The sequence below is a fragment of the Lissotriton helveticus genome, chromosome 6 (genome assembly GCF_964261635.1).
Source record: "Lissotriton helveticus chromosome 6, aLisHel1.1, whole genome shotgun sequence".
Classification (NCBI taxonomy): domain Eukaryota; kingdom Metazoa; phylum Chordata; class Amphibia; order Caudata; family Salamandridae; genus Lissotriton; species Lissotriton helveticus.
In genome coordinates, this window is record NC_136067.1 from 36,564,477 (window position 1) to 36,591,418 (window position 26,942).

Sequence of the window (26,942 nt, forward strand, 5' to 3'; positions counted from 1 at the left end):
AACCATCGAACCCTCACGGGCAACCTACTGATAGACTGACCAACAATCTGGCCCCATGAAAAAAATCAGCCACTTCAGAACTCACGCTCAGGCATGCTGGTACCCCGAAGAACTCAGAGACTCCAAATGCCATGCAAGCAGCTGGAAAGAAGATAGAGGACCGGCCGAGACAACACTTGCAGAGATACCTACAATATGCCCTCGGAAAATACCACACATAGATCAAAGATGCTAGGGAAGCAGTGCATATGATCAGACTCGAATCCTGCTCAAACACAGACAAAGAACTCCTTAACATCGTCAAGGAATTTACCAACCCAATGACTACCACCATCACCTTCACCCCCTCAATCCTCAAGATCTACTCCAAATTATCACCCCATCCCACAATTAAGGACATCAACATGCAACCTCCCACCTCCACCTGAGCACCCGCCTCCTAACAAGCTGGAGTCCACTCACCACAGAGGATACCACCAGAAACATACAGTCCACCCACTAAGGATCACCCTCAGACCCTTGCCTTCCCCACATGGGCAACCTGGGAAGCCCACCGATCAGTGCCATCCTCACTACCATTTTTAACTCCTCGGTTGTATGATGTTACAACGCGTGTTATTACAACGCGTGCTGTTACATCGCAGTTGTTACAACGACTGCATGTTACCACGCTATGCCTTTACAACAAAATCTATACATCAACTTGCACTAGATGGCGTGCTAACATTAGAAAAGTGTAATTTACTATTCCAACTCCAGTCTACTTATCAGTAGGGAAGGTGTTGGGATAGTAAACTACACTATTTTTAATGTTAGCACGCCATCTAGCTCAAGTCGATGTAAAGACTTGCGTTGTAATGGCATATCGTGGTAACATCGTGGTCGTTGTAAGGTGTATTGTCCGCATTGTTAATGTTGTTTCCCCAACTCCTCCATCCTCAGCAGATACTTCTTATACATATGGAAACACGCAGAAGTCCCCGTTCTGCTGAAGAAACCCTTGGCTAGTTCCAATGATCCCAGAAACTACAGACCCATCTCTCTCCTTCCCTTCCCAGTCAAAGTCCTGGAGAAAGAGATCGACAAGCAGCTCGCTGCCCATTTTGAGGAGCACCACCTCCTGAAGTCCACCCAATCAGGATTACGCAGCAACCGGAGCATGTAGACCACCCTTCTAGCAGCAACAAATGACATTTGCCTAATCACGGACAGAGGAGAAACAGCTGCACTTATCCTGCTCGATTCTCTCTCCCATGGAACCTACATTGCCAGACTTCAGGAATCAGATGTCCAAGGATTCGCCCTCAATTGGATCTCTACTTTCACTTTCGAACCCAAGACGTTCATCTGAGGAGTCCCCCCAGGGCTCCTCCCTAAGGCCAACACTGTTCAACATTTACATGGCACCGCTCACCCACATCATAAGAACCAACGACATCGACATCATCTCCTACGCCGATGACACTCAGCTCGTACTCGCCCTCACCGACAAGAGCAACGCCAGGAACAATTCCACCACCTGCAAGACCGACACAGCAAACTGGATGCGAGAGAACTGCCTCAAACTCAACACGGATAAAACAGAGGTCCTGATCTTCGGAAATAAGAGCTCCACCTGGGACTCCTCCTGGTGGCGACCAGACTTGGGTTCTACGTCCATCCCTACAGACCATGCAAGGGACCTCTTGACGACAAGCTCTTGATAAACAAACAAGCCAACGCTGTGATATCATCCTGTTGCCACATTCTCAAAGTTTGGAGGTCGCAGTCCCAAGTGCTCTTGGGCTGTCTCACTGTGCACTGACTTAATGTGCGAAATGAGTGAATCTGCACGATTTATTCTTCTTGTTTATGTCCTTTATTTCTAATTATTTCATGCAGTGTTTTCTTCACACTAATTTAATGCTTCTTGCATGACTGTTATACATTCAACTACAATATCCATAATGCATTGTTCTCCTTTCTTAGTTCATGTTACAAAGCTCCCAATGCATTTCGGCACAATTTGCCTTCATCAGGGGATACCTAAACAAAAGATACATTCCTTTTAATACTGAGAAAACTTGTCGATACCTCACTCAAAGACTCCAAACCATCCAAAACACTGGCTAAGAGTCATCCTAGATATCTCTTTGAGGGAACACAGCAGGCCCCACCTTGAGGAACCGCACTGACTACCTATCTACAACATGGATCAGCCTACCTCAACGACCAACTCCAACTCTACCGACTCTCCAGACACTTATGCTCCCACTTCTTCTGCCTTGCACGAATACCCCGCATCCGCAGAAGCAAGACAGAAGGACGTGTTTTTTCCATCATTGCGGCAAAAAGTTGGAACAAACTCACTCAACATATTGAGAGCACCACTCCACTCCTCGACTTTTTCAAAGCCATGAAGAACTGGATGTTCAACTAAGAGCACCTCCAGACCTACACTTCTGCTCTGGCCCCTGGACACCCTTAACCCCTTTGCCGCGGCCGCGATTTCGCGGCAGTGAGGCACTTCTGCATTTTGGGCGGGGCTGCGTCGGCCGTTGGCCGACGGCAGCACTAGCGAGGTAGTGCTCCTGTCGGCCAACGGCTGACAGAAGCACACAACGGTTTAATGGGGATAAGATGTGCCTTACAAATCTACATAACATAAAACATAACAATGACACTACGCAATCCAACAACGCTGGGTCACTAGTCCTCTATCGGGACAGTAGAAAATGGGATTCTTCCCCCAGGTAACTGTTCTGCCTGGACATGATAAACAGAAGGGAAATGAATGTTGTATGGGCTTGCTCTGGCAGATTATCTCCCATGTAATCAGATTCCTGTAGGGGGTTAACTAGCAAACCCCTCAGCACAGGGATCTTTTCTGTTGCCTAAAGGTCTAAAGATAGCTACCAAAGAATAGTGAATAAAGAGCAGATATATCAGGCCCCATTGGTCCATTTCAATTAAGTTTGCAGCAGTTTCCTCCTGATGGTGCACTCCATGAACAAGTAACTTTAGTTTTAGGCCTCCTATCCTCTAGATGTTTGCAGTATTTCTGGAGCTTCTTTTTCACTGCTCTCCTTTCATTGAGGGTGAGCTCAGGACCTACTCTACTGTAGTTTTAGCTCAGCAACCCCCTTTTCATGGCTCCTTTGCATCTCCAGTGCCCAGCTGCCTCTTTCTGGAAGCAGGGGTCTGCTTTTCAGTTTGGGCTCCTGGTCACCTTAAGGCAGGTTACACCGCCTGCCTTCCCTCTACAGCTCCATGACGTCTTGGCAACTTGCAGGGTGTCAGTGTGTCCAGAAAGAGTGAAGGGGGCCCCTCCAGGGGTACCCTCCATAGGGCCAGTCCACAGAAGTTCCATATCAACCCTCTCCTTCAGGTTCTCCAGCCCGCCTGCCCTCTACTGTCCCCCAGAGGGAGTGGGGAAGACATGTCCACTTGTGCTGGAGTGAAGAGTCCAACAGAGTCCTGAGAGCCACACATCTGGAGTCCACTGCAGGCTGGGGTTCACCAGCAGGTTGGGGTTCACCAGCAGGCTGGGGTTCACCAGCAGGCTGGGGTTCACCAGCAGGCTGGTCTGACCTCCTTCTCGGTTATTCTCAGAGTTCTTCCTTGTACAGGGATTAAAAGTTGAGTGGGAGAGTTGTGAATGGATGTATGACGTTACAACGCACACTTTTACAACACATACCTTTACAATGCATTTTTTACAACGCAACATCCATTACAACGCATTCCATTACAACGCATGTCATTACAACAAAATTTTAAAAACTACATTTACAACGCATTCCATTACAACGCATAGTACCTTTACAACGCATACCATTACAACGCATAAGATTACATTGCATTATTTCTAAGTATTGGATAGTGTAGGGGTAAAAATTACTATTCTAACTCCAGGGGGTGCAACAGTAGGGTAAGTGTTGGATAGTGTAGGGGTAAAAATTACTATTCTAACTCCAGGGCTGCAACAGTAGGGTAAGTGTTGGATGGTAATGTTATGCGTTGTAATGGTATGCGTTGTAATGACTGAGTTGTAATGAAATGCATTGTAGTGGTGTGCGTTGTAGTGTCATGCGTTGTAATGGTTGCATTGTAATGGCATGCGTTGTAATGGATGTTGCGTTGTAAAAGTTTAGTTGTAAAGGTAGTGCGTTGTAAAAGTTGCGTTGTAAATGTTGTTTCCCGTTCTAAAGATGCCACATCATCCCTCAACCCTAGTTCATGAGCCTTGCACAGTAATATTGATTATCTTGAGACATTTCAAGATGGCAAATTCCAGCTTTGGTCAGTCTCAGCTCTCCCACAGTCTGTAACTCTGTCTGTGACACAGGAAACAGGTTCCTTCTCTTACAGCTTGACAAGAGAGCCTCTCCTGTGAGTGCTCCCAGGATTGCATGCCCCCTTTAAGCCTGTGAGAAAGGACATGGCAAGGCTTGTCAATAAGTGTGAGTTAAGTAGCCTGCACAGATTTCTCCAACACCCTCTTCCTCTCCCTGGAGAAGCCTAATCCCTACCTATGAAGCTCGTCATGTGGAAGGTTTTTATCTATCTGCTGGCCCTCAACGTAATTAACTTGGGGGCATATTATCAACAACCAGCGATATTTATCGCTAAAGAAGCTTAGCAACATTTTGTTTATCGCCAAGCATTGCCCGGATTTTATCGCAGAGATAATGTGCTATTAGCAACGTTTATCTCCAATGCGCTAAAATAACTAGCGATAGCGGCGAAATGCGTGAATATCGCTGGAAAACCAGCGATATTCACGCATCATCGCCAATATGGTCTTAGCCAGAATATCCACCTCCCATTGGATATACAGGTTAAGAACTGGTCTGAGCAGGCGTTAGTTTTTAGCGATATTCGTGCTTAGCGCAAACATTTTTAGCGCTACGCCTGCCTTGCTAATAGGCGATAGCGACGTTATGGACTGCTTTCAGTCGCTAACTGCTTGGGTACGCCCACTTTGCATGTCATTAGCGATAAATATCGCTGGCATGCAAAGCGGGCCCCAAACCGCTCGCTATCGCCTAAAAGCTGTCGCTAACTAATGTTCGCGACAGCTTGCTAATAGGGCGATGAAATTATCGCCGCCTTGCGGCCGAAAACGACCGCAAAAGCGGCAATAATTTTATTTTGCCTGCCTTGATATTATGCCCCCAGGTCCTGCAGAGTAGCTTGAGGTTCAATTTTATTAAGGTTTGACTCAGAAAAGTACTCCAAACCAAACGTACATGAAGGAACGCAAATATATAATATTTGCACTTGGGATTTTTTCAAACCTAGGATAAGGGACTTTAATCATTTCTCTAGTTGCGTCAATGCAAATAATATTTGGGTGTAGCTTCCCAAAACAATGTGACTACAGTAAAACACTACAGAGGAAGGCTCAAATTATAGTCAGAAATAAAATTAGATATTTCTTTTTGACTGCCCCCAACAATTATAAGATCTGTGCAAGCAAAACCAAATTTACTGAAGATCCCATCTGCAATGGCTAACCTGTGCACAGATATTGGGCAGAGTTAGACAGTAGTCCAACTTGCTCAGCCTAAACTCATATGCACACATGGTCATGTGTAACCAGCACAGTGGAGCTAAGCTCATGACAAGCCGAGCTCGTCATAAGGGCCGTGGAACACCCACTCTGGGCTAATTCCCCTCCTGTGCGGGGCGTTCCATTAAGTGGGCAGAGTCGTGACGAGCTTAGCTCGTCATGAGCACAGCTCCACTGTGCCTCATGACGAGCTGAGCTCGGTATGAGTACCGCGCGCAGCCCCGCTCCCCCCGGGCTGCGGGGGAATTAGCCCCGCGGCGAAGGGGTTAACCCAGCTGTGCAGCAGCAGACCTTACTTTAAAAGTTAGATCTTCCTCCTCTTTTAGATTTTCGCCCTCTGAATCCCTTCCTTTGAAAGGACACATTCACAATGCTCACTTGGGCCCCCCAAGTTCTACCTGCCCTGGATCTAGGTGACTGGATGGTTGCTTTGCACCTGCAGTATGCAGAACGTTTATGTACCGGTCTTGCAGTCCCACTGACATTACCCGCAGTTCAAGGTAGGCCAGGAGAACTTTCAGTTGCCGTGCTCCCCTTCTGCTTTGCCAGCACCCCTCGATTGTTCACAAGAGTGATAGTGATGGTCACTGGCCATCTTCGGAGGTCGGAGATACCAGTTTTCCCCAAACGCGATGCCAGGTTGTTGAAGGTGGGCTTATTACAGTCAGCCGTAGACGACCTCCAGATAACAGCGAACCTTCGGACATAGATGGGATTCTCGATTCGCTCTAGGCTAAAGTCACACTTGACTCCTTCTCAGAGGCTTCCTTTCATAGGACCTCTTCTGAACACAGAGCAGTTCTGGGCCTGTCCTCCCTTGAAACGAGTCCAGGACTTTCAGGCCGTCAACAAGAGGATCACCTTCAAGCTCCTCACCCACGCACACAAAGCACTCCACAACACCGGACCAACGTACCTGAACAACAGACTCAGCTTCTACACCCCCACCCGCCAGCTCCGCTCCGCCAGTCTCGCCCTCGCCGGCGTCCCGCGCATCCAACGAACGACCTCCGGCGGCAGATCCTTCTCCTACCTCGCCGGCAAGACCTGGAACACCCTCCCCATCCACCTACGGCAGACCCAAGACCTACTCGCCTTCAGAAGACTCATCAAGACCTGGCTCTTCGATCAGTAGCGGCCCCCCTCCCGAGCGCCTTGAGACCCTCACGGGTAAGTAGTGCGCTCTACAAATTCACTGATTGATTGAATAATTGATTGATTCCAGAGTTTATGAAATGAACTAGGGGGTCAAAACGATGATGAAACATCTGCCCGTGCCACATTTGCGCCTGGCATAAAAAGAATTGAACTTACGAAATGAACCAGCTCAAAACCCTTTGTAAATGACAAGAGTGTACAGATTTCATGAACGTTGATTTCTTGTTTGAACCTCTATGTTCACGCACACATTTAATCTACAAGCACTTGTTCTGCACTGCGCACGGAGCACCCGATCGAGCTACGCTGTCTCTCTAGTGAAAGTAACTAATCTGTGTTAGTTAAATGACTACATTGCATTTTGTGTGTATGTTTCCGCACGATAACGCCACTGGGCAGAGGGGAGGACTTAGTGATATGGACTCCACTACAAGGGTAAGTATTGAGCGTTTTCTAATTGGGCAATCCATCACCCTCCCAAATTTATTTGCCCCGCCTCATCCCATGAAAAAGAAGGAGATACTCCATTGACTGGGCCCCAAAAGAGCCCTGAACTTTTAAATTGATTGCACTAAAGACCTTTGGATGGATGACCAGATCTTAGCGGGGTTCTCTGGGGCTAAGAAAAGAAAGATGGTGCAGAAAATGACTCAGTCGAGGTGGACAGTAGGCTGCGTGTAGATTTGCTACTCATTGGCTACGAAGCAGCCTCCAGAGGGATTGAGGGCCCATTCCACCAGGGCCAAAGCTGCTACCTCTGCGTTGGCACGTGGAGTGCCTGTTCTTGATATCTGACAGGCCATGACGTGGGTGTCAGTGCACACGTTCACAAAGCATTACTGCCTTGACAGCTAGGGCTTTTCGCCTGTTCGGGCATGCAGGACTTTCTAGTCTGAGCTCACTCCACAGACTCTCCATCTTGGAAGGTACTGCTTTGGTATCTATTCTAAATGTGATAAACCTATATTTAGAAATATCTATCAGACGAACAAGTCAGTTACCTTCAGTAACACTCTTTCTCGTGTTTACGCTGTCTACCTGCAGATTCTCCACTGCCTTCCCATGTCTAAGTTTTGTGGAGTTTGAGTGAATCAATCCTAGGCAATTTCAGTCAATTTGTTATAAGTAACACAATAAACAAAAATAATAATAAACTTATAACAGGGAAAAGCAAACAACGGGAAAATTAGGAAACAATGTATACATTTTCTTTAATCATATTAAAAATTACATAAGATTAAAATTTGTGTTGGACACCCAATAAAAATTCATAAAAATTTAAATCAATTTTACAGAAAGAAAAAAGTGGCAGTCGATAGATTAAGAATATAAGATTGCCACTTTTTTCTTTCTGTAAAATTGATTTACATTTATATGAATTTTTATTGTGTGTCCAACACAAATTTTAATCTTATGTAATTTTTAATATGATTAAAGAAAAGTTATACATTGTTTCCTAATTTTCCGGTTGTTTGCTTTTTCCTGTTCTAAGTTTATTATTATTTTTGTTTATTGTGTTACATATAATAAATTGATGAAATTGCCTAGGATGGATTCACTCAAAACTGTATTTCCCTGTCCTAGGAATTGAAAAATATTTACTATTCAGGGGGTCCTTGTTTTTCACATTTAAGTTTTGTGGAGTAGAATCTTTTCACCATCTTTAAATGTCCCAAATTAGAGTTTTGCACACGGGCACCTCAAATCGCTTTGTACTCCACTTTTCAGGGTGCGGAAAACTGACGCTGGTGTGCAGAGGTGGCGCTTAAATGTGGCTCCTCTCGGTTACTACCAAGGCAGAACAAGGTCAACGCAAGCTGCATGACATATTCTAGTGCTTCGCGGGATACTGCGATAAAAACATCTGGATACAGAATAGTCTAAAGGTGAGGAATCTAATGTTAGATGGAGTTTCCACCAGAAAGAGTGCTACTGAAGGGAAGTAACTTGTTCTTCTCCTGCTGATCAGACAAATTACTTAATCTCATGTGTCTATTATCTATCTTGACATGCTACATGTTGAAGCATCATGTATGTAACTGGACTGGATAATATACTTCCTTTCCCTTGAAGGGGAAGATACACATTAACCTTTAAATTATGAGACGGGTGCAGGCGAACTTGATTGTACTTTTGTCAAACCCCAACTGGAACTCAACGGACACAATTTGCAAAGGTTTTGCACGCTTAAATGAGTCTAGCATGTGAATACCAATATTTGCACCAGTAATTCACAAAATGTGAATTTCCGCCCCTACTTGCATTTAGGCACACTTTAATATACCAGACTGGCAGTTTTCTGTGTGAGTAACTCTGCTCGCAGGATCAAGTCGTGGGTGTCCCAAGGTGGAAAAAGTAGTCAACATACACAAACTTGTGAGTAGCAGAGTTTTCAAAAAGGTTTATCAGACACATTCTCACCTTGTATACAGTCTTAGATTAGACCCTGTCAAGGTTGTGGATCAGTGTGTATTTGCGGTGATAATAAAGGAGAAACTACCTATAAAATGGTGTTTGTATGGAATTTCTTCAAGACATTTTTTTCACCACAAGGAAACATAAATCTCAAAATTTCTGTAAGCGTAAAATTCTAGGCATTATTATTAGAAATTTGTGCAGTTGCTGGTTCCAAGGCATACTCCTTAAATCCTCTCTACATTCCAAAAAAGTTACATTTCGCCTTTCAAGCCAGGAATTTTGTGAAATGATGCCATTGTGTGATACTGGGTAATATTATTATCTTTGTGTGCTAAAATTTCAACATGTGTCAAACCCTGCAGGGCCAGAAGTAAAAATTCAGTTTCTTCATTTCCTATATAACGAATCCTAAGAAATTACTATTTAAGGAAATGCAAAATGGAATTTACAAAAATAGAGATTTCCTAATAGGGATTCCTACAGAGTAGGAAATACCAAATCAGTTGTTCCTCATAGGTACAAGTGGTTTTGAAATGTAGGGAGATGAAGAGGGAAGATGCAAGAGTTTGGATGAGAAAGACATTCTTATTACATTAACTTTAGTTCCAATGATGATGTTTTCAGATGTCCATCCTCTGAGTAGTTTCCAATTGTCTCTAATGTCTTCCTAAATTTAAAGAAATTGTACAATTTGGGGATATTTACAATAAATGTAATACCCAAATATCTTGCATTTTTATACCGTCGATAAAAAAATGCGTTGAATAGTTCAAGGCATTTTTTTATCAATGGTATAAAAATGCAAGATATTTGGGTATTAAATTTATTGGAAATATTCCCAAACGCCATCAATAGTGGCCCCCGGCCCCCGGTTTGAAGGTACCGAAGTCCCTCCCCAATCGATCATATTGATCGATTGGGGAGGGACTTCGGTTCCTTCAAAGTTGATTTTATAAGGTTTGTTATTTGCTTGAACATCCAGCTTCGAAGGAACGTCAAACAGGATTTCAGAAAGAAGGTAACTTTGCTTGGATGGCTTTGCTAAAGGAATTAAAATGATCTTTGTACTTTTGTCACCTATGTACATGGCTTCAATCAGACTCAGGAGTCGGGAAACTACAGTGCTGTTCCCGTATGGAAAAGTTAATCAAATGTACTCTGTCAAATGCCTTTTGTGGTTCTAACCTCACTTCGTGGTGTATACGTGTATCTTACGGCACAGTAGTCGCATCGATATATGGTGGCGGTCACTAAACTGCATGCAATATATCACATGGCAATAATATTGCATTTATTACAATGACTTATACTACTTTACATGGTATATACATTTATACTGTTCTACATTTCACTGCTATTTACCGAACAATGTAGGTATGAGGGAAGTTAAGAGTAGTAAATATATACTTACTTACAAAAGCGGTGGGTCCATGTACTAGATGCGGTGTCATATTAGGTCGATATTAATGACCTCAATAAAGTGCCATACAACAATACGTACTTACTTCAATCCTTGAAAGTCACTTATTTTACCTACGTGAAATCACCTACTAAAGAGGATGTGTTTGACGTCCTATTCCAAATAAATAACAATAAACTAAAGGGTCAAGGACGGAGGAAAGACTGGAGCCTGGTAATGCAGAAATACAGGATTATTGGAACTACTTCCCCTAGCTTCAGATGTGTCCGGTGATTTCCATAAATGTCTAAATCTCGTGATCGGAACCAGAGTCACAAATCAGGCCTGTGCTCTGTGCATAGGGACATCTCCAAATTCTGCTGTTTCACTTGGATGAATTCCTAGAGGCGCTTACAAGTATACTTATAAGTACTTCGGTGCTGTTTTTTACTTCATTCATTAAATCAAAGAAACTCATTCAAAATAGACTGACTGCCATTCTAAACTACACACAGAACTGTTGTTTGGGTGGAGGTTTCTGGGTCTCGGTGCTACAATTGTCATGGCCCAAGTTTGTTGTGGCATATTCCTCGTGAAAGGCTTCACCCTTTTTTCCCTCCCAACTTCTGTCCACGGCTTTATTCTTCCCTTTCACTGATACCTTCTTCGAATTCTTCTCTCTGCTTTGCCACTGTGCTATGTTCCCCATGACTCCACTTTTCCACCTTATCATTCTTCTTTCCCATTCTTGACTTCCCAAATGGGGCAACTGTCCTTCTTACACATCCTTACCTATCTCCTTCTTGACCCTTTCAGCCTTGAAAAAGCCCACGGCCTAAATAGGCCCCTTGGGCGAAACACGTGTCGGCTGTCCTTCTATACAGATGAAACATGAAATAAAACTTCAGCATGTTAAAACTTTCAAAAAACGTCTGAATTTTCTTATGAACCTGTGTTGACAATTGTGAGGGCACAATCCTCTACCTTCCTCTATACACACAGAACTGCACAAGACAAAACAGTGGGGTCAAAATACATATTTTAGGTTTTATTTTAGTACTTCAGTAAATCCTTATAAAAAAAGGTGCAAGAATGGAAACTGCAAGTTTTGTACATTTCATTCATTTTATAATCTTAAACTGACCAATAAATGAGGACATGCCTGGACATTACATCAGAGCGGACCTCCGGGGCTGACCGGTGAAGCCCGTGAGAGGGTATAGGTGGGTTCTGACTGTGGGCTTTGGATGTCGCGATGTCTACTGCAGATGTGATGCCCAGTGAAGCCCATCTGGGGATACTGCCTCCCAGGCTGATACTGACAATGACACCAGGCTGCAATAGCAGATGCCCTTATAAGACCTGCTCAATGACTGGTTGGAAAGAAATTGAACTGTCCAGAATTGAGTCATAACCACTGCTAGGCAGACAGGCCTTGTGGGATGACTACAGACCACAACTTTTTGGATCCCTGACTCCATAGGTGGGTTCAGCTGGGCGGAGCCAACCCGATGTAATGCGCTGGCATTGTCTCAACAGTCCTTGCTTGTATTGCAGTGTATACCGTACGTAGCGCAGTAAAATGAGGCAAAATAAATAACCGTATTGATTTACAAATTGCTTAGACAATGCTAAAACTTAATTATAACTTTAAAAAAAAAAACTTGTTTAGAAAACAAAAACTGCATACAACTTGTAAAGAACTGTACAATTTTCATAAGCGCTCTTTCTTCTCAGTGAAACTCTAGAGTTGCAATGGCGTAAGGTTCTGCTGGTGCAAGAGGTTAAAGAAAGAGTGCTCCCATGAAGCGAAGAACATGTAGACCTTCTTTCTGGGGAGGGAATGTTTATTCAGATACTTTCTGTACTCAGATAGGACTCTCTATTGGCAGGTTCAGCGCTATGCTATACATAAAAAAGTGCACTGTAATGACATTAGAAGAATAATGTTGAGCTTTCTTCTTCAGAGTGACCATTAACAAGTGAAAAGCATGTTACTTTAAATACTTCCACCCACAGCTCATGAGACCCAAAGCCATGCTCCGCCCCTTGACAGCCGCATTCCCCGATATTAAAAAATCCCCACTCTACAAATGTTGGTACTTTAGATGATGAAACTGGCCTCCTGAAGTTGTGGACAGATATCAGGTTCCAGTGCTTGAGGTATAGTTCTCATATGTATTAGATATTGACTATTCTGTGATGTCCGGCCTAAGACACGCTGACATGGGGAGACCAGTGCATTGACATACAATAATGTCCGGCCTAAGACACGTTGACATGGGAAGGACAATACACCGACGTACAATAATGTCCGGCCTAAGACACGTTGTCATGGGAAGACCAACGCATTGACTTACAATAATGTTGACCCTAACACATGTGACATGGGTAGACTAATGCACTGTCTTACAAATACTTCTGGCCTAAGATACATTGACATGGGGAGACCAACATATTGACTTACAATAATGTCCGGCCTAAGGCACGTTGACATGGGAAGACAATGCATTGACGTACAATAATGTCCGGTCTAAGTCACGTTGACATGGGAAGACAGATGCATTAACTTACAAGAATGTCGACCCTAACACACGTGACATGGGTAGACCAATGCACTGTCTTACAAATACTTCTGGCCTAAGATACATTGACATGGGGAGACCAACATATTGACTTACAATAATGTTCGGCCTAAGACACGTTGACATGCGAAGACCAATGCATTGACGTACAATTATGTCCGGTCTAAGACACGTTGACATGGGGAGAACAATGCAGTGATATACAATAATGTCTGGCCTAAGACACGTCGACATGGGAAGACAATTAATTGACTTACAATAATGTCCGGCCTAAGACACGTTGACATGGGAAGACCAATGCATTGATGTACAATAATGTCCGGCCTAAGACACGTTGACATGGGGAGACCAATGCATTGATGTACAATAATGTCCGGACTAAGACACGTTGACAAGGGAAGACCAATGCATTGACGTACAATAATATCCAGTTTAAGACACGTTGACATAGGGAGACCGATGCATTAACTTACAAGAATGTCGACCCTAAGACACTTGACATGGGGAGACCAATGCAATGACTTACAATAAAGTCCAGCCTAAGGCACGTTGACACGGGGTGACCAATAATAACTTACAATAATGTCGACCCTAAGACACGTGACATGGGGAGACCAACGCACTGACTTACAAATACTTCTGGTCTAAGATACATTGACATGGGGAGACCAATATATTGACTTACAATATTGTCCGGCCTAAGACATGTTGACATGGGAAGACCAATGCATTGATGTACAATTATGTCCGGTCTAAGACACGTTGACATGGGGAGACCAATGAATTGACGTACAATAATGTCCGGCCTAAGACTCGTTGACAAGGGGAGAACAATGTAGTGATGTACAATAATGTTCGGCCTAAGACACGTTGACATGAGGAGACCAATGCATTGACGTACAATAATGTCCAGCCTGAGACACGTTGACATGGGGAGACAATGCATTGACGTACAATAATGTCCGGTCTAAGACACGTTGACATGGGAAGACCAATGCATTGACTTACAATAATGTTCAGCCTAAGACACGTTGACATGGGGAGACCGATGCATTAACTTACAATAATGTCAACCCTAAGACACGCGACATGGGGAGACCAATGCAATGACTTACAAAAGCCCAGTCTAAAGCACGTTGACATAGGAAGAACAATACATTGACTTACAATAATGTCCGGCCTAAGACATGTTGACATAGGGAGACCAATGCATTAACTTACAATAATGTCGACCCTAAGGCACGTTGAAGTGGGAAGACCTATACATTGACTTACAATTATGCCTGGTCTAAGACACGTTGGCATGGGAAGACCATTGCATTGGCTTAAACTAATGACTGGTAAGGGTGCTATACATATCTGTCGGTGTGCATGTATGAACACAGCTGTCTGTGGCTGTACATCGCTACTTCACCCTCACATAACCTCAACCTAGCATATTTGTTATTCTATTCTCTGTCCAAGCAATCTGAGCAGTAGAGGTATGTTGAGGTCATGGCAAGTCGAGTCAACGGCCAGGTCAACACCTGAATTTTGTCCAGGTGAAGGCTGCTGATGCAATGACTGGCAACGTACAGGGGTGCACCATGTCTCTATCTCACAGCACACGGGGATGAGTTCTAAGCATTGTCCAAAAATTAGAAAAAGTAAAAAGTTATAAACAGGGCGCCAGTGGATGCCAAATAAAAACACAATTTGATGGTTGGTAGAGCTCTGAGGACCAAAGCTTGGAAAGAACGTGCTTTCCCCCTCACCCGTAGCAGCACAATTGACGCACTCCCCATGCACACGTCCAGCAATGCTGCTCCACTGAAACAGTTATTAGTCTACACTCTAGAGACACAAGGGAATGACATCAGCATCTGTAGTGAAGACTCTGATGGCTGGTTACCTGTAGGGCGGTACCACCCGCTTGTATTCTAGTTGACGGAACACGCTCCGTCATTGGCTTTCATATAAGAAAACACTTGTTTCACTGGTCAAATCAGCTATCACCTTGAACACGACTTGATATTAGGATAGCGTAGACCTCATTAGGACATGACACATGTGTCGCACTGTCCAGTTTAACGGATTGATCCTGATTTACCTTCATAACCCTGTACTTTAATGGTGAAAGTTTTAATCTATCTTAAGAGTTTTGTGTGTAATTGATTGTGTTTGGAATCTGAACCCAAAGGAGGGTCTGATGTACTGTGACTTGCAAGTAAGGCCAAAGTTGTAAACTCAGGGCCTCCTACACGATTCCGTGGGATGAGGCATCCATCTACTTACATGATGTCGTGTATTCAAATCCTAATGGAAAAATGCCCGTCCATATCCGAAGACAGTCTAACAGCATCTATCTTTATTTTTCAACAGGTGGGGTAAAGTTTGCACAAATGTATGTGTAGCAGGACCACCGGTGCTGGAAGTCCACGGAAAAACAGTGCCAACCAGCTCCAGGCGTGTATTCACAGCACGCTCACTACTTTGGTTGCCTCGGTAACAGCCCTCACTGGAGAGGCTCACACGTGGTTTGCAAATGTTTTGTTTGCGGCCAAAGTTTTGCCAAATTCCCAAATTTTGCCCTTCGCGAAGCACTCAACGCCTCCCTCTTGGCCGAGTTTTTCTATGAGCAGTGAAATCATTTTCACAATCACATTTCACATTTCAGCCTTGCTATGTTCAGCCTTCATATGTTTTAGGGCATGTTTCTAGCTGTTGTTGTGCCCACCGACCACCTTCCAAAATCCAAACCCTGGCATTTAAGGCCTTCCAATACCCTGCAAACAGGGCTCCACCTCCCACCTCAGCTCTCAAACATGTAGATGCTCAGGGGAGGCAGCAGTTTTTCAAAGTACTAGGAGTTTCATGTGGTTTGATGTGCACCCTTAATCGGTGCATTGCTAAGCGTAACAGGACTCACTGTTGCATGACTCTGTGGTGACAAATTCACAACCAAACAGGCGTGTCTTTGATTTAGAGCCTCTCTATGACCAAAGACCAGAGAAGGGTTATTGATGCAACGATGCTTCATCCAAAAGGGCCTTTGACATAGTGATATGGTCATGGTCGGCCATTCTTAAGTCAATAACAAACATCGACATCTTATGACCACATTTAGGGCAGTGAGAATGTTTCACTCTTCTGAAGCCAATCGCAAAGTCAGCACATTAAGAGCACTCGATCAACAACATCCAAATTACAATGTGAGTACAGATTGCAGAGTTCATACTACTGCTTTACTATACTCAGAATAACTCTCCTGGCCCAAAGAAAAATGTATCTGTTAATAACCCAATGCTGCTCGAGCCGCAAATTAAAGTCCTTAAATATTTGCAGTGCCGGCTGAAGGTAGTTCAGAAAGCCCTTTCCTATCTCATGAGTCAGCATTCCATACTTAAAATTCTGTGCTTACAAAAGAATAGAATGGAAGAGAATAGAATCTAATAGAATAGAAATAACCTTAGTAGGGTTATAAAAGAATAGAATAGAGTTAGGGAATAGAATAGAGTCAGGGAATAGAATCGAATAGAAAATAAACAACCTTAGTAGGTTATAAAATAATAGAATAGAATTAGAGAATAGAATAGAATAGAAAAGAATAGAAACAACCTTAGTGGGGATAGAATAGAAAAAATCTTAGTAGGGTTATAGTAGAACATATTAGAACCAAATAAATAATAGAACAGAGTTATAGTTTATAGTAGAGTAAATTACAATAGACTAGAGTCAAATAAAATAGAATAGAAAACTGTTCCATTGTTTATTTTTAGTTGGCCAATAATCATAGGCCTCAGAATCCTTGTTTTTCTTTCGGAAATATAAAGTGTGAAAATGTGGTCATCCTTTCCCCAATCCTCTAGCTTAGTATGTTCTTCTTACTCCCGCTCTCACTTACCTTAGCGCCTTCTAGATTTAAAGTAACTTAAATTTACATATGTACAAAATGGATACACTGGCACTGTAAACATTTACTATTCTGGTTAAACCTCTGTACCACGCACAGTTACTCTTCTCGATGTAAGATTGTTATATAGGCTGTTGAATGGAATGCATAGAGTTGTGTTACAAAGCTCACAGGGGCTTATGTGAGGATGAGAAATGTAATTAGCATGTGGTGTGAAGACATGGCCAAATGCCATAAGACAGAACTTGGCAGCAGAAGCCAAGTTTTGAATCTGAGAGACAGTGGCCACATGAAACAGTGGCACTGAGGCCAAGCAATGTAAGAAGCCTTTCAAAATTGAACTTTCCTTACTATCAAACTGGGCGACCCACTGTCTGCCCCAAAGTGCATAACTTGCTGACCAGTACCAAATTCCTGTCCACCAACAACCAATCTGGATTCATGCTTACCACCAGCTCTACTGCCTGCACTATAGACCACCTCTTCACATACTCGCCCGCCGCGGTCTAAAGCTCAGCTCTTGTGCTCCACTCTCGTGCACTGTCATGTCCAGGCAACTAGCCTACAAACCTCAACAGTGTTCTCTCCCATTCGCTCTTGAGGGTCAGTTTTTAGGAAGCAGAGTTATGTTTTTGTCACCACACAGCACAGTGTGGAGGCGATTAGAAGGCATTGAGTTGTGACCAAGGCACCAACTGTACGGTGGAAAGGCCGGCAGAGGAAGGGACGTCAAACAGGACGTATCACCTCCCTTCTTTTGAGGAGTGAAGGTATGGCATGTGTCTATATGTTATATTATTAATAATGTTATGAAAGTATCAAGTGTTCAAGCACCATCCCACACTAAAACTATTAGATTTTCTTTAGAAAAAGTTATTTCCTCCATGTTGGTTTCCATGGCCAATTTCAAATAAAGCCTACAATACGTTAATTGATTATTTTCCTCAGCAGTTCATTTTCAGGGTGGCCACCATCACCGGCTCAAATCAAGGGGTGCCCTAGCGCAAGAAGCAGAACCTTAAAGGCCTGGAGCATCTCTTCCACGCTACTTCATTCTCCCGTGGAGACCTCAGCCTCTTGCTACATGTTCATGTCCTATGCTGCATCCCATACCCCCTCTCATCTACTCGCCCTCTCGTACAGCCACACGTATGACGTGAAGCATGGCTTGATACCATTCTTCCCACATAACATGTCTTCGAAGTTAGGATAGTCCCTTTCGTGTTTTAGAAAAATCTACTTCAAAGTTATTTCCTTCTGAACTCTAAACTACGTATTTGCTGTAGGTTGGTTTTCCAACTTTTTCTATTCTTCTTCACATTTCATTACTCGCTTACGAAAGGAATGAACTGTACCCAAAAGGATCCCACGACATCAGCAGCCTGTGTTCCAAGGCGATAAATCGCGAGGAGATTGGAGAAGCTGGTCCGCAAGAGGATCGCAGGTCCGCGCCAGACATGGCGGACACTGTCGAGTGACAGGTCGGCCTCTTGAAGTATGAGGCAATCGACTACCCTTAGAATCCACCTGCAGGCTGGAAGGAAGCTAAATGTCTACCAATCATGTCCTGAGCTAATAGGGAAAAGATCCTTCATCTCGCGGGGTGATCATTTTATATCCGCCGGTGACAACCAGCTCGATTTCGAGAACATAATTTAGTATAAAATTTCAATATCACAAAGAGCATAGGAAGGAATATGTGCACATATGTCCCCTGCGGTAAAAACCTATACCCTCCCAGCCCCCGGCTCCTGTACAAATATAGCTTTGCAAATCAGGATAATGGCTATGTCCCCTAAGATACAACTTCTTCAATTTCCAAAAAATAGAAGGCGGGAGATGAATTCCACAAGAGTCTTGGTAAAGGCGCTGGTAAGAGTGCTTGTGTTAAAAATTAAAGCTGTCACAAAAAGGCAGTTTGCAAAAGTGCTTCAAAAATAGGGTCTCGTCAGTGGTTCTTCAGAGGCAGTGATTACGTTCAAGCATATGCGCCCAATATCACTCAAAGCTGGGTTCAAGCTCCAGACGCTCCTAGGCAGACCTGGAGGGTTTGTTTGGTTCCTGCAACCGGCAGGTGAGAGCCTGCAACATGTTCTAGACCATGCCCAGGTCTGTCCAGACCTCTGGCTTCCATGTCTCAATTTTCAATAACCGCAATCGTTCTTGAGGCAAAAGTTTCGAAAGCGAGCAATCTTTCGCTGAGAATTTCAAAGCTTTTTCCAGGGTCTGGAAGTCAACTGATGTCCCATCGTACACCGAAGACCTCCACATTGGAAGGTCCTGAACAGTGACTTCTTTGTCATTTGGAATCAGTTGCTGCACATGAACACTGATTAGCACAAACTCCTTGAAAGGCTCGTCCACTTTATGCCCGCAGAGTGTGCCCGCTTAGTTGGTCTCCAAAAAAATGGCCGCGTCGCTTCACGCTGCTACCAACACAGCGCATCTGAAATGGCCATTGGCATAGGGAGGCACTTCCGCTTCCGTCTTGTTCAACGCTGTGGTCGACAGAAGCTCGGCCCTGGAGAAGGCGCGACCGAGCATAAATCCTTCCTGATGGAGAAACCACCGTTGAGGGGAGAACCTGTTGGCCAGGGGGTCATCACCTCATGTCTTTAATAATTTAATTTTGTCACAGCCCGTTCTCTACTTGTGTCCAAAATTTGGTTTCCTGAGCGCTTGCGGTTGCGCTTGAGTTTCGATAAGTCCTTGTCGAAGACCTCGCCAGACCTCAGAGCCGAAACAAGGTCATCAAACTCCCCGCTTTCTTCGGAGATGCTTCCAGCCTTGGATTTCTTGAGGTGCCGCTCTTTCTCCCGCTGCTCTTTCAACTATTGAGACAAAAAGAACAAAGTCAATGAGACTTAAGCAGAGAATATAAAGTTGTAGTTTAGCTGCTCAGTGAGTGCAGACAGACATCGCAAGAGCTATGCATACTACGACTGGCAGAGTAGGCGTGTAGCGTATGGGGTAGCACCATTTCAGTGCATGTTTCCTGACAAGGCCATTTACTCACCATATTTATAATGAAGTAACGTGACCTTCTGTTATACTCACTCTCACATCCCAGTAATGTTATCTAACCCTGAGCGTAACTCGTGGAGTTTTGCTATACGGAACTCCGCAAAGTTACAAATAAACTCTGCAAAGTTCTGCGAGTAGCGGAGTGCAGTGCGAACTACAGTTTGTGCTGGTATTCCTGCCGCTCGGGTAGAAATTCTACCCGAGCGGCAGCTCGCAATCTTACTGTTCGCGATCACAAACTTACCATTCGCGAGTGGGGGAAAACCCTGCTGCACATCGCGGAGCGGAGTTTTCTGCACTCTGCGTGCTCCGCAGAGTGCAGAAAACTCTGCAAGCTCCGCGAACGGATCACAGTTCACAGCCCAGGCCTAATGTTATCCTTCGCCCAGCTTGGCCCTGGCACTTATCATATCACACTGCTCTCTTCCTCTGGCCTAATCACCGCTTGCTGATATGTGCATGCTTACTCATACCCTAGGCTCATCCACTGCCCTCCCACTTACAACACCTTCAACTTTAGACCCATTCTGGCTGCTCCAACACTATGAAGTACCTCCTCCCCGAAGCATTCCTGACAGTCACCCTTCACATGTGTACCAGGTCTTACTTAACTTCCAATCTTTGCTGTACCCCTATACATCATGCTCTTTCTTGGATGTCTTTCACCCCCCCTACTCACCAGCGATTGTCTGCTTTCACCCCATCCTGCACTTTGTCACTATGTTCCTGTTGCATTTGTCCCACCTTGCCAGGTCATCCTCTTCCACCTTCTGTTCATGCCTTCTGTTACCTCTCTCGCCCACCCGATGCATGAACGACTGCACGTCTCTTGCCTACAACAATGTAGAACTTGCTACCCAAGACGAGGGTGCTTGATTCTCTCTCTACTTCTTCAAAGCGCTAAAGGCTAGTAGAGACAACGAGCAGTACTGTGACCTCGCGGAGTATCCCTCACACAAGGTGAGTATTTCTCAGTTCTTTGGGTGGGGTGTTGCACAAGAACCAGCCACACTGGGACTTGCCCTCCACTACTAGGAGGATGGGTAACTCCTGACCTCAGCTTCGTTACTGGCTGTTCTTAGACACCAAGGGGTCCCTCCATGGTCTGCCTACGCAGGGGGGTGGAGGGAGGGAGGTTTTCATAGTTTCCAAAGCTACTGGTTTAGGGTTGTGTACTCTGCCCCTGTTAGTTTGTTTTTTCTTGTCTTGTTCTTCTCTTACAACGCATACTTTTACAACACATTTTTTACAACGCAACATCCATCACAACGCATTCCATTACAACGCATGCCATTACAACTAATTTTTAAAAACTACCTTTACAACGCATTCCATTACAAAGCATACTATCTTTACAACGCATACCATTACAACGCATAACATTGCATTGCATGTATGGTAAGTATTGGATAGTGTAGGGGTAAAAATTACTATTCTAACTCCAGGGGGGTGCAACAGTAGGGTTAGTGTTGGATAGTGTAGGGGTAAAAATTACTATTCTAACTCCAGGGGGTGCAACAGTAGGGTAAGTGTTGAATGGTAATGGTACACGTTGTAATGGTATGCGTTGTAATGACTGCGTTGAAATGACATGTGTTGTAGTGGTGTGCGTTGTAGTGTCATACATTGTAATGGTTGCGTTGTAATGGCATGCTATGTAATGGAAGTTGCGTTGTAAAAGTTTCGTTGTAATGGTAGTGTGTTGTAGAAGTTGCGTTGTAAAGGTTGTTTCCCCTCCTGTGTCCACGCGTGGGCGCAGCCAGCGGGCCGAGTGAAGGAGGGCGGGCGCCGTGGGGGAGGGGTGCCCGCCTTCCTAAGCACATCTGATATGGCTGGATGGCAGGGCCGATGCAGAGGCCTGGGTGAGGCCGAGCGCACCCCGGGGCAGGGCATCGCGCTGCCCACGGCAGTCGTCGCTGCGCTCCCAGGTGGGTGGCAGCACTCCTGGGCCAGGGCCGTCCTCGTCGCTGGCTCGAGCATACACCACCCCCACAACCTTCTCCTTGGTTGGTTGACCCATGTTGGCACAGTGTCCACAACCTTCCACAGCCTGGCACTGTTCTCCAGTGCTTGGCATGTGCCATCCATGTGTACCCCTGAGTGGAGCAGCAGTCACATGTATCGACTGCATGAAGTGAAACAGAACATGTCGGTGCTGCGCTGAGGGTCCCTGTGGATCTAAGGGGTTCCTCCCTGTAAGGCCCTGAGATAAACTATTTTCAATAAATTGTCCTTGGCTCAGCAGTCTGGTCCTGCTGGTCATTGCACTCTCAAGGCGGCCACTGGAGGGCAGTGTTGCGCTTTCCTTCTGCTGTTATCAGACCGGGATCAGAGATTGGCTTCTGGTGCAGCAAGTAGAACCCCTCCCCCCCCCTGGAGGAGTGGAACCAGGGCTTTAAGTGGGATGAAAAACTGGGGGGTGGGGGGGAGACTCTCAAAGGGGCGTGGCCAATGTATTTACGGGCGTGGCTTAAAAACACCTAAGCTCAAAATATGTGCTTAGCATAGTGTGCCGCCCGACTTGTATTTTGCTGTTTCTGTCATTGCATCAGATATATGATACAACAAGCAACATCATATCTACAACAAGTCAGGAGTATTAGCTTTGTCAATGGTTGTTAGTTGCATCAGATAAATAAGAAGCAACTATAGCTTGTATATAATACTGAACAAGCATTTGCAATGCAATAGGTCTCGCATTATGTTATGTTATGTTATGTAAAGCTTTGGTGAAGCGCAACAGCTGCCCCAGCAAAGGGGCGTCCCGGCGCTGGGTGAGCCACAGAACATCCCGGAGGGCAGAGAACTAGGCAAGGCCCTAGCGGGAAGGAAATAGGTGGGTTTTCACGGCTCTTCGGAAGGCATACAGATTTTCCAGTGAGCGGATGCTAAAAGGGAGGTCGTTCCAGAGTTTGGCTCCTAGCACTCTGAAGGAGCGTCCGCCAGTGCGAGCCAACTTAGTGGGAGGGATCATCAGAAGTTGTTGCCCTAGTGAGCGCAGATTGCGCTGTGGCACATATGGTGTAAGGAGAGGTCGGAGGATTTCTGGGCGTCCAGTTTTAAAGGTTTTAAAGACCATGATGAGAGCTTTAAACTTGATTTGGGACTCGATAGGGAGCCAATGTAGTTGACGGATTGTGGCTTTGGCTGAGCATCTGTAGGGGAGTCCGACCAAGGTTCTTGCCGCGGTGTTCTGGACACGCTGTAGACGCACAATCTCGGCTTTATTGGCGCCCAGAAGTAAGACGTTCGCGTAGTCTAAGCGGGACAGAATAGTAGCTTGGATGATCGTTTGGCGGACCTTGGGATCAAAGAATCCGAGTATGGGATTGAGGCTCCTCATCAGGCCCACACAGGTGGCCGCTACTCTTTTTGTGTGGGTCTGAAAGTTGAGTGACGAGTCCATCCACACACCTAAGTTTTTAACCAAAGATTTGGGGGGTGGGACGGTGCCCAGCGATGATGGCCACCAGTGTTGGTTCCAGTGACTGGTGTTCTTCCCGAGGAGCAGCACCTCCGTCTTGCCTGCATTAAGCTGCAGGCAATTATCTGTCATCCATTGGGCTACCGCTGCCAGCCCGTCCCTGAACCTTGCTGCAGAGGTGGAGGGACCCTCAGTAAGAGTAATAACCAGCTGAGTGTCATCAGCGTATGACACCAAGGAGAGGTCCCATTCTCTTGCAACAGCCGCAAGAGGTTGTACATATAGGTTGAAGAGGGATGGGCTGAGTGCAGAGCCTTGAGGGACTCCCTGTCCGATGGTATGGGACTGGGAGAGGAAAGGAGGGGCTGAGACCCTGAAAGACCTGTCTTCCAGAAAGGAGGGGAACCATTCTAGAGCATGGTCTGCAATACAAGCGGTGTCCAGACGATTCAGTAAGATGTTATGAGATACCGTGTCAAAGGCAGCGCTGAGATCTAATAGGATCAGCGCAGCGCTTTGGCCGGCATCGAGGATCGTCCAGAGGTGTTCTGACGTCGCTAAAAGAGCAGACTCTGTGCTGTGGCCTGGCCTGAAACCGTTTTGTGAAGGATCTAAGGTGTTGTTGAGGTCCATATGTTTGGACAGGACGATGTTTACGTGGGCCTCAGCGAGTTTGGATATCCAGGGGAGCAGTGATATGGGTCTGAAGTTCTCCAGTTTGGTGGGGTCAAGAGTTGTTTTTTTAATGATGGGAGAGACCCATGCTTGCTTCCAGGCAGTTGGAACCGTGGCCGAGGAGAAGGATAGGTTCAGCATGGATGCTAGGGAGGGAAGTAGGAATTCAAGGGATTCCATGAAGTGGACCGGTCTCATGGGGTCAGCTGGGGAGCCAGATTTGACTTTCTTGCAGAGTACCTTCAGGTCTTCCTGGGTGATTTCAGGTATGTGATCCAGCTTGGTGCCATTGTTGGTGGGTAGGGGGGAGTTGAAAGGTGCAGCTGAGTGGTGCGAGAAGGATTTGTAGATGTATTGTACTTTGTCAACAAAGAAGGAAGCAAGGTCCTCACATTGCTGTGCTGACATGGTATGAGAGGAGAGAGATCTCTTACTCTGCAGCTCATCTACAAGTTTGAACACCACTTTGGAGGGGTTAGGGCTGGAGTTGATCTCGTCAGCGTAAAAGGCGGCTCCAGCGGAGCAGATTGCTTTGTGATAAAGCTTTTGTTTGAGACGATAAAAATATTTATCTTTGGTGTTATATTCGCGTCTCCATGCTCTTTCAGCTGTCTTGCAGTCCTTCCGCATGGCTTTCAACTTATTATACCAAGGGTTGGAGGGGGAGCTGCGTCCCTTAGTCCATTTAAGCGGTATAAGGGTGTCTAACCCTTGGGTGATCCATTGGTGAAATGCAGCATATGTAGTATCTATATTTATATGCGCCTCTTGGTGGAATTCACCTAAGGTGGCGTGTAGGTCACTAGTTGAAAGTTTGTGCCATGCTCTTTTGAGGTGACGGGGCGGTTCAGCTCCGGTGAACGCTTCTTTAGTCAGTATAGTGAGTTTGATTAGGTGATGGTCCGTCCAGTCCATGGGTTTGGGCACCTCTGCTAGAGTCTCCGGAAGGTTGGTGAAAACGGGGTCTAGGATATGGCCTGCCAAGTGAGTGGCATCCTGGATCAGGGGACAAAGTTGTAGGGCTGACAGGTCGGCCAGAAGATTTTTAATAATAGGGTCTTGGTTCCTATCGAAATGGAGGTTTAAGTCGCCTAGAATGGTGAAATTCGCCGAGCTCACGACTAGGGAGTTTGCTACTTCGAGGAGGGATTCTATGAACTTAGATGAAGGCCCAGGGGGACGATAAATATAGAGGCCGGACAGTGAGAACTGGGGTCCTGCAGTGATCTTGAAGCGAGCGCTTTCACAGTTCGAGATGGTTACTTTAGTGAAAGAGCACAGAAATTGCTTGCTGTATATGACAGCGATAGCGCCACCTCTAGTGTCTCGATTTATCGATTTCATGAGATAGCTCTCGGGTAGCGCGAGATTGATAATACTGGTCATGTCGTCTTGTAACCAGGTTTCGCAGATGAAGAGAATGTCAGGGTTATCTTCTAATAGCAGGGTATTGACCTCTTGGTGGTGCTTACCGAGCGACCTCACATTGAGTTGTAGGATAGTAAGGGGGGAAGGTTTGTGCACAGCTGACAGGTGTTTAGGCAGACAGGGGTTAGGTGTGGAGAAGTGACAGGATTTACAGTGGAGGCAGGTCTGTCCGAGATATCCCGATGTAGTCTTGCAGTTCCTTCTAGGGTTCAATGCGATAAGGGAGTCTCTATCATAGTAGATGGGTTCCCGGGAAGATTGGCCAGGGGGTCTGGCGTGAGGCGATGTCTTGGCGATGACGGGCGAAGACGGGCTTGCCTTAGACGCGCAGACAGCGCGCCCGCTGCGCCCGTCCGCTGCGCGTACGGTAAAAGCACATGTTGATAAGGGAGTGGAGAGGGCGGGGCGTGGCCTCAGAGTGGGCGTGGCCTCGTGGCTCGCCAGTGATGGCGACGGGAAAAGCTTGTTTAGCAGGGTCCGCGACCAGCGTTTACTCGGCGGTGCGGTGTGCTAAGTCCTGACAGAGTAAGTGCTTTTAAAAATCAGCAATACAGTGACATGTAAAAAAAAAATTACAAATACAGCAGAAGAACTCCCGGCTGCGCCTCAGGAGGAATAGTGCATTAAGAAAGTTTGAGCTATTGGTATTGTAAATTACACATTTTTTATTTATGTTTTGTTTTTGAAAATAGCAAAATTAATACCTTTGTCATTTACAATGCCAATAGTTATAACTTTCGCAAATGTGACACCTATAACATTTGTAATGCAATATGTGTTGTATTTACGTGACTTACATGTATTGATATTACAAATAACAATGGCTTTAAATTTTTTTCCAATAATTAATACGTAAATGAAAGTTATTGTAATTTATAATGGCAATAGCTTAAAGTTTTGTAAATAACTTTTGTGAAGATTATGTTCAGTGTATTTTATTGTGACGAAAATCCAAGAACAGAAGTGAAATATTAACATCTTTTTGTTACATTTGTAATAAAGCTTGAATCATTGAGAGAACATATTTAAGCCAGGTGTTGTTGAATGGTTGCACAGATTGATGCTGTGGTGGCGCTGAGTGATGTTGTGATGGCGAACGAGTGATGCTGTGGCGTTCAGTGATGCTGTGGTAGCGCATAGTGATGTTGTGGTACCTCTGAGTGATGCTGTGGTGGTGCGGAGTGATGCTGTATGCTATGCTATGTTTTGTTTTGCTATCCTATGTTTTGTTTTGTTATGCTATGCTATGTTTTGCTATCCTATGCTTTGATTTGTTATGCTATGCCGTGTTTTGTTATGCTATGCTATGTTTTGTTATGCTATGTTTTGTTGTGTTTTGTTATGCTATGCTATGTTTTGTTGTGTTTTGCTATGCTATGCTTTGT

General features: G+C 45.1%; 1 protein-coding gene across 2 annotated transcripts in view; it reads right to left on the reverse strand.

The window, feature by feature from the left end:
- Positions 1-11,564: 11,564 nt before the first annotated feature.
- Positions 11,565-26,942, reverse strand: part of DAAM2 (dishevelled associated activator of morphogenesis 2) — a 648,121-nt gene continuing 632,743 nt past the window's right edge. For both annotated transcript variants that reach the window (XM_078647328.1, XM_078647329.1), the window contains one exon: positions 11,565-19,837. In XM_078647328.1, coding sequence (XP_078503454.1) covers positions 19,622-19,837 — 216 coding nt within the window. In that variant the 3' untranslated portion in view covers positions 11,565-19,621. The remainder of the gene's footprint in view (positions 19,838-26,942) is intronic.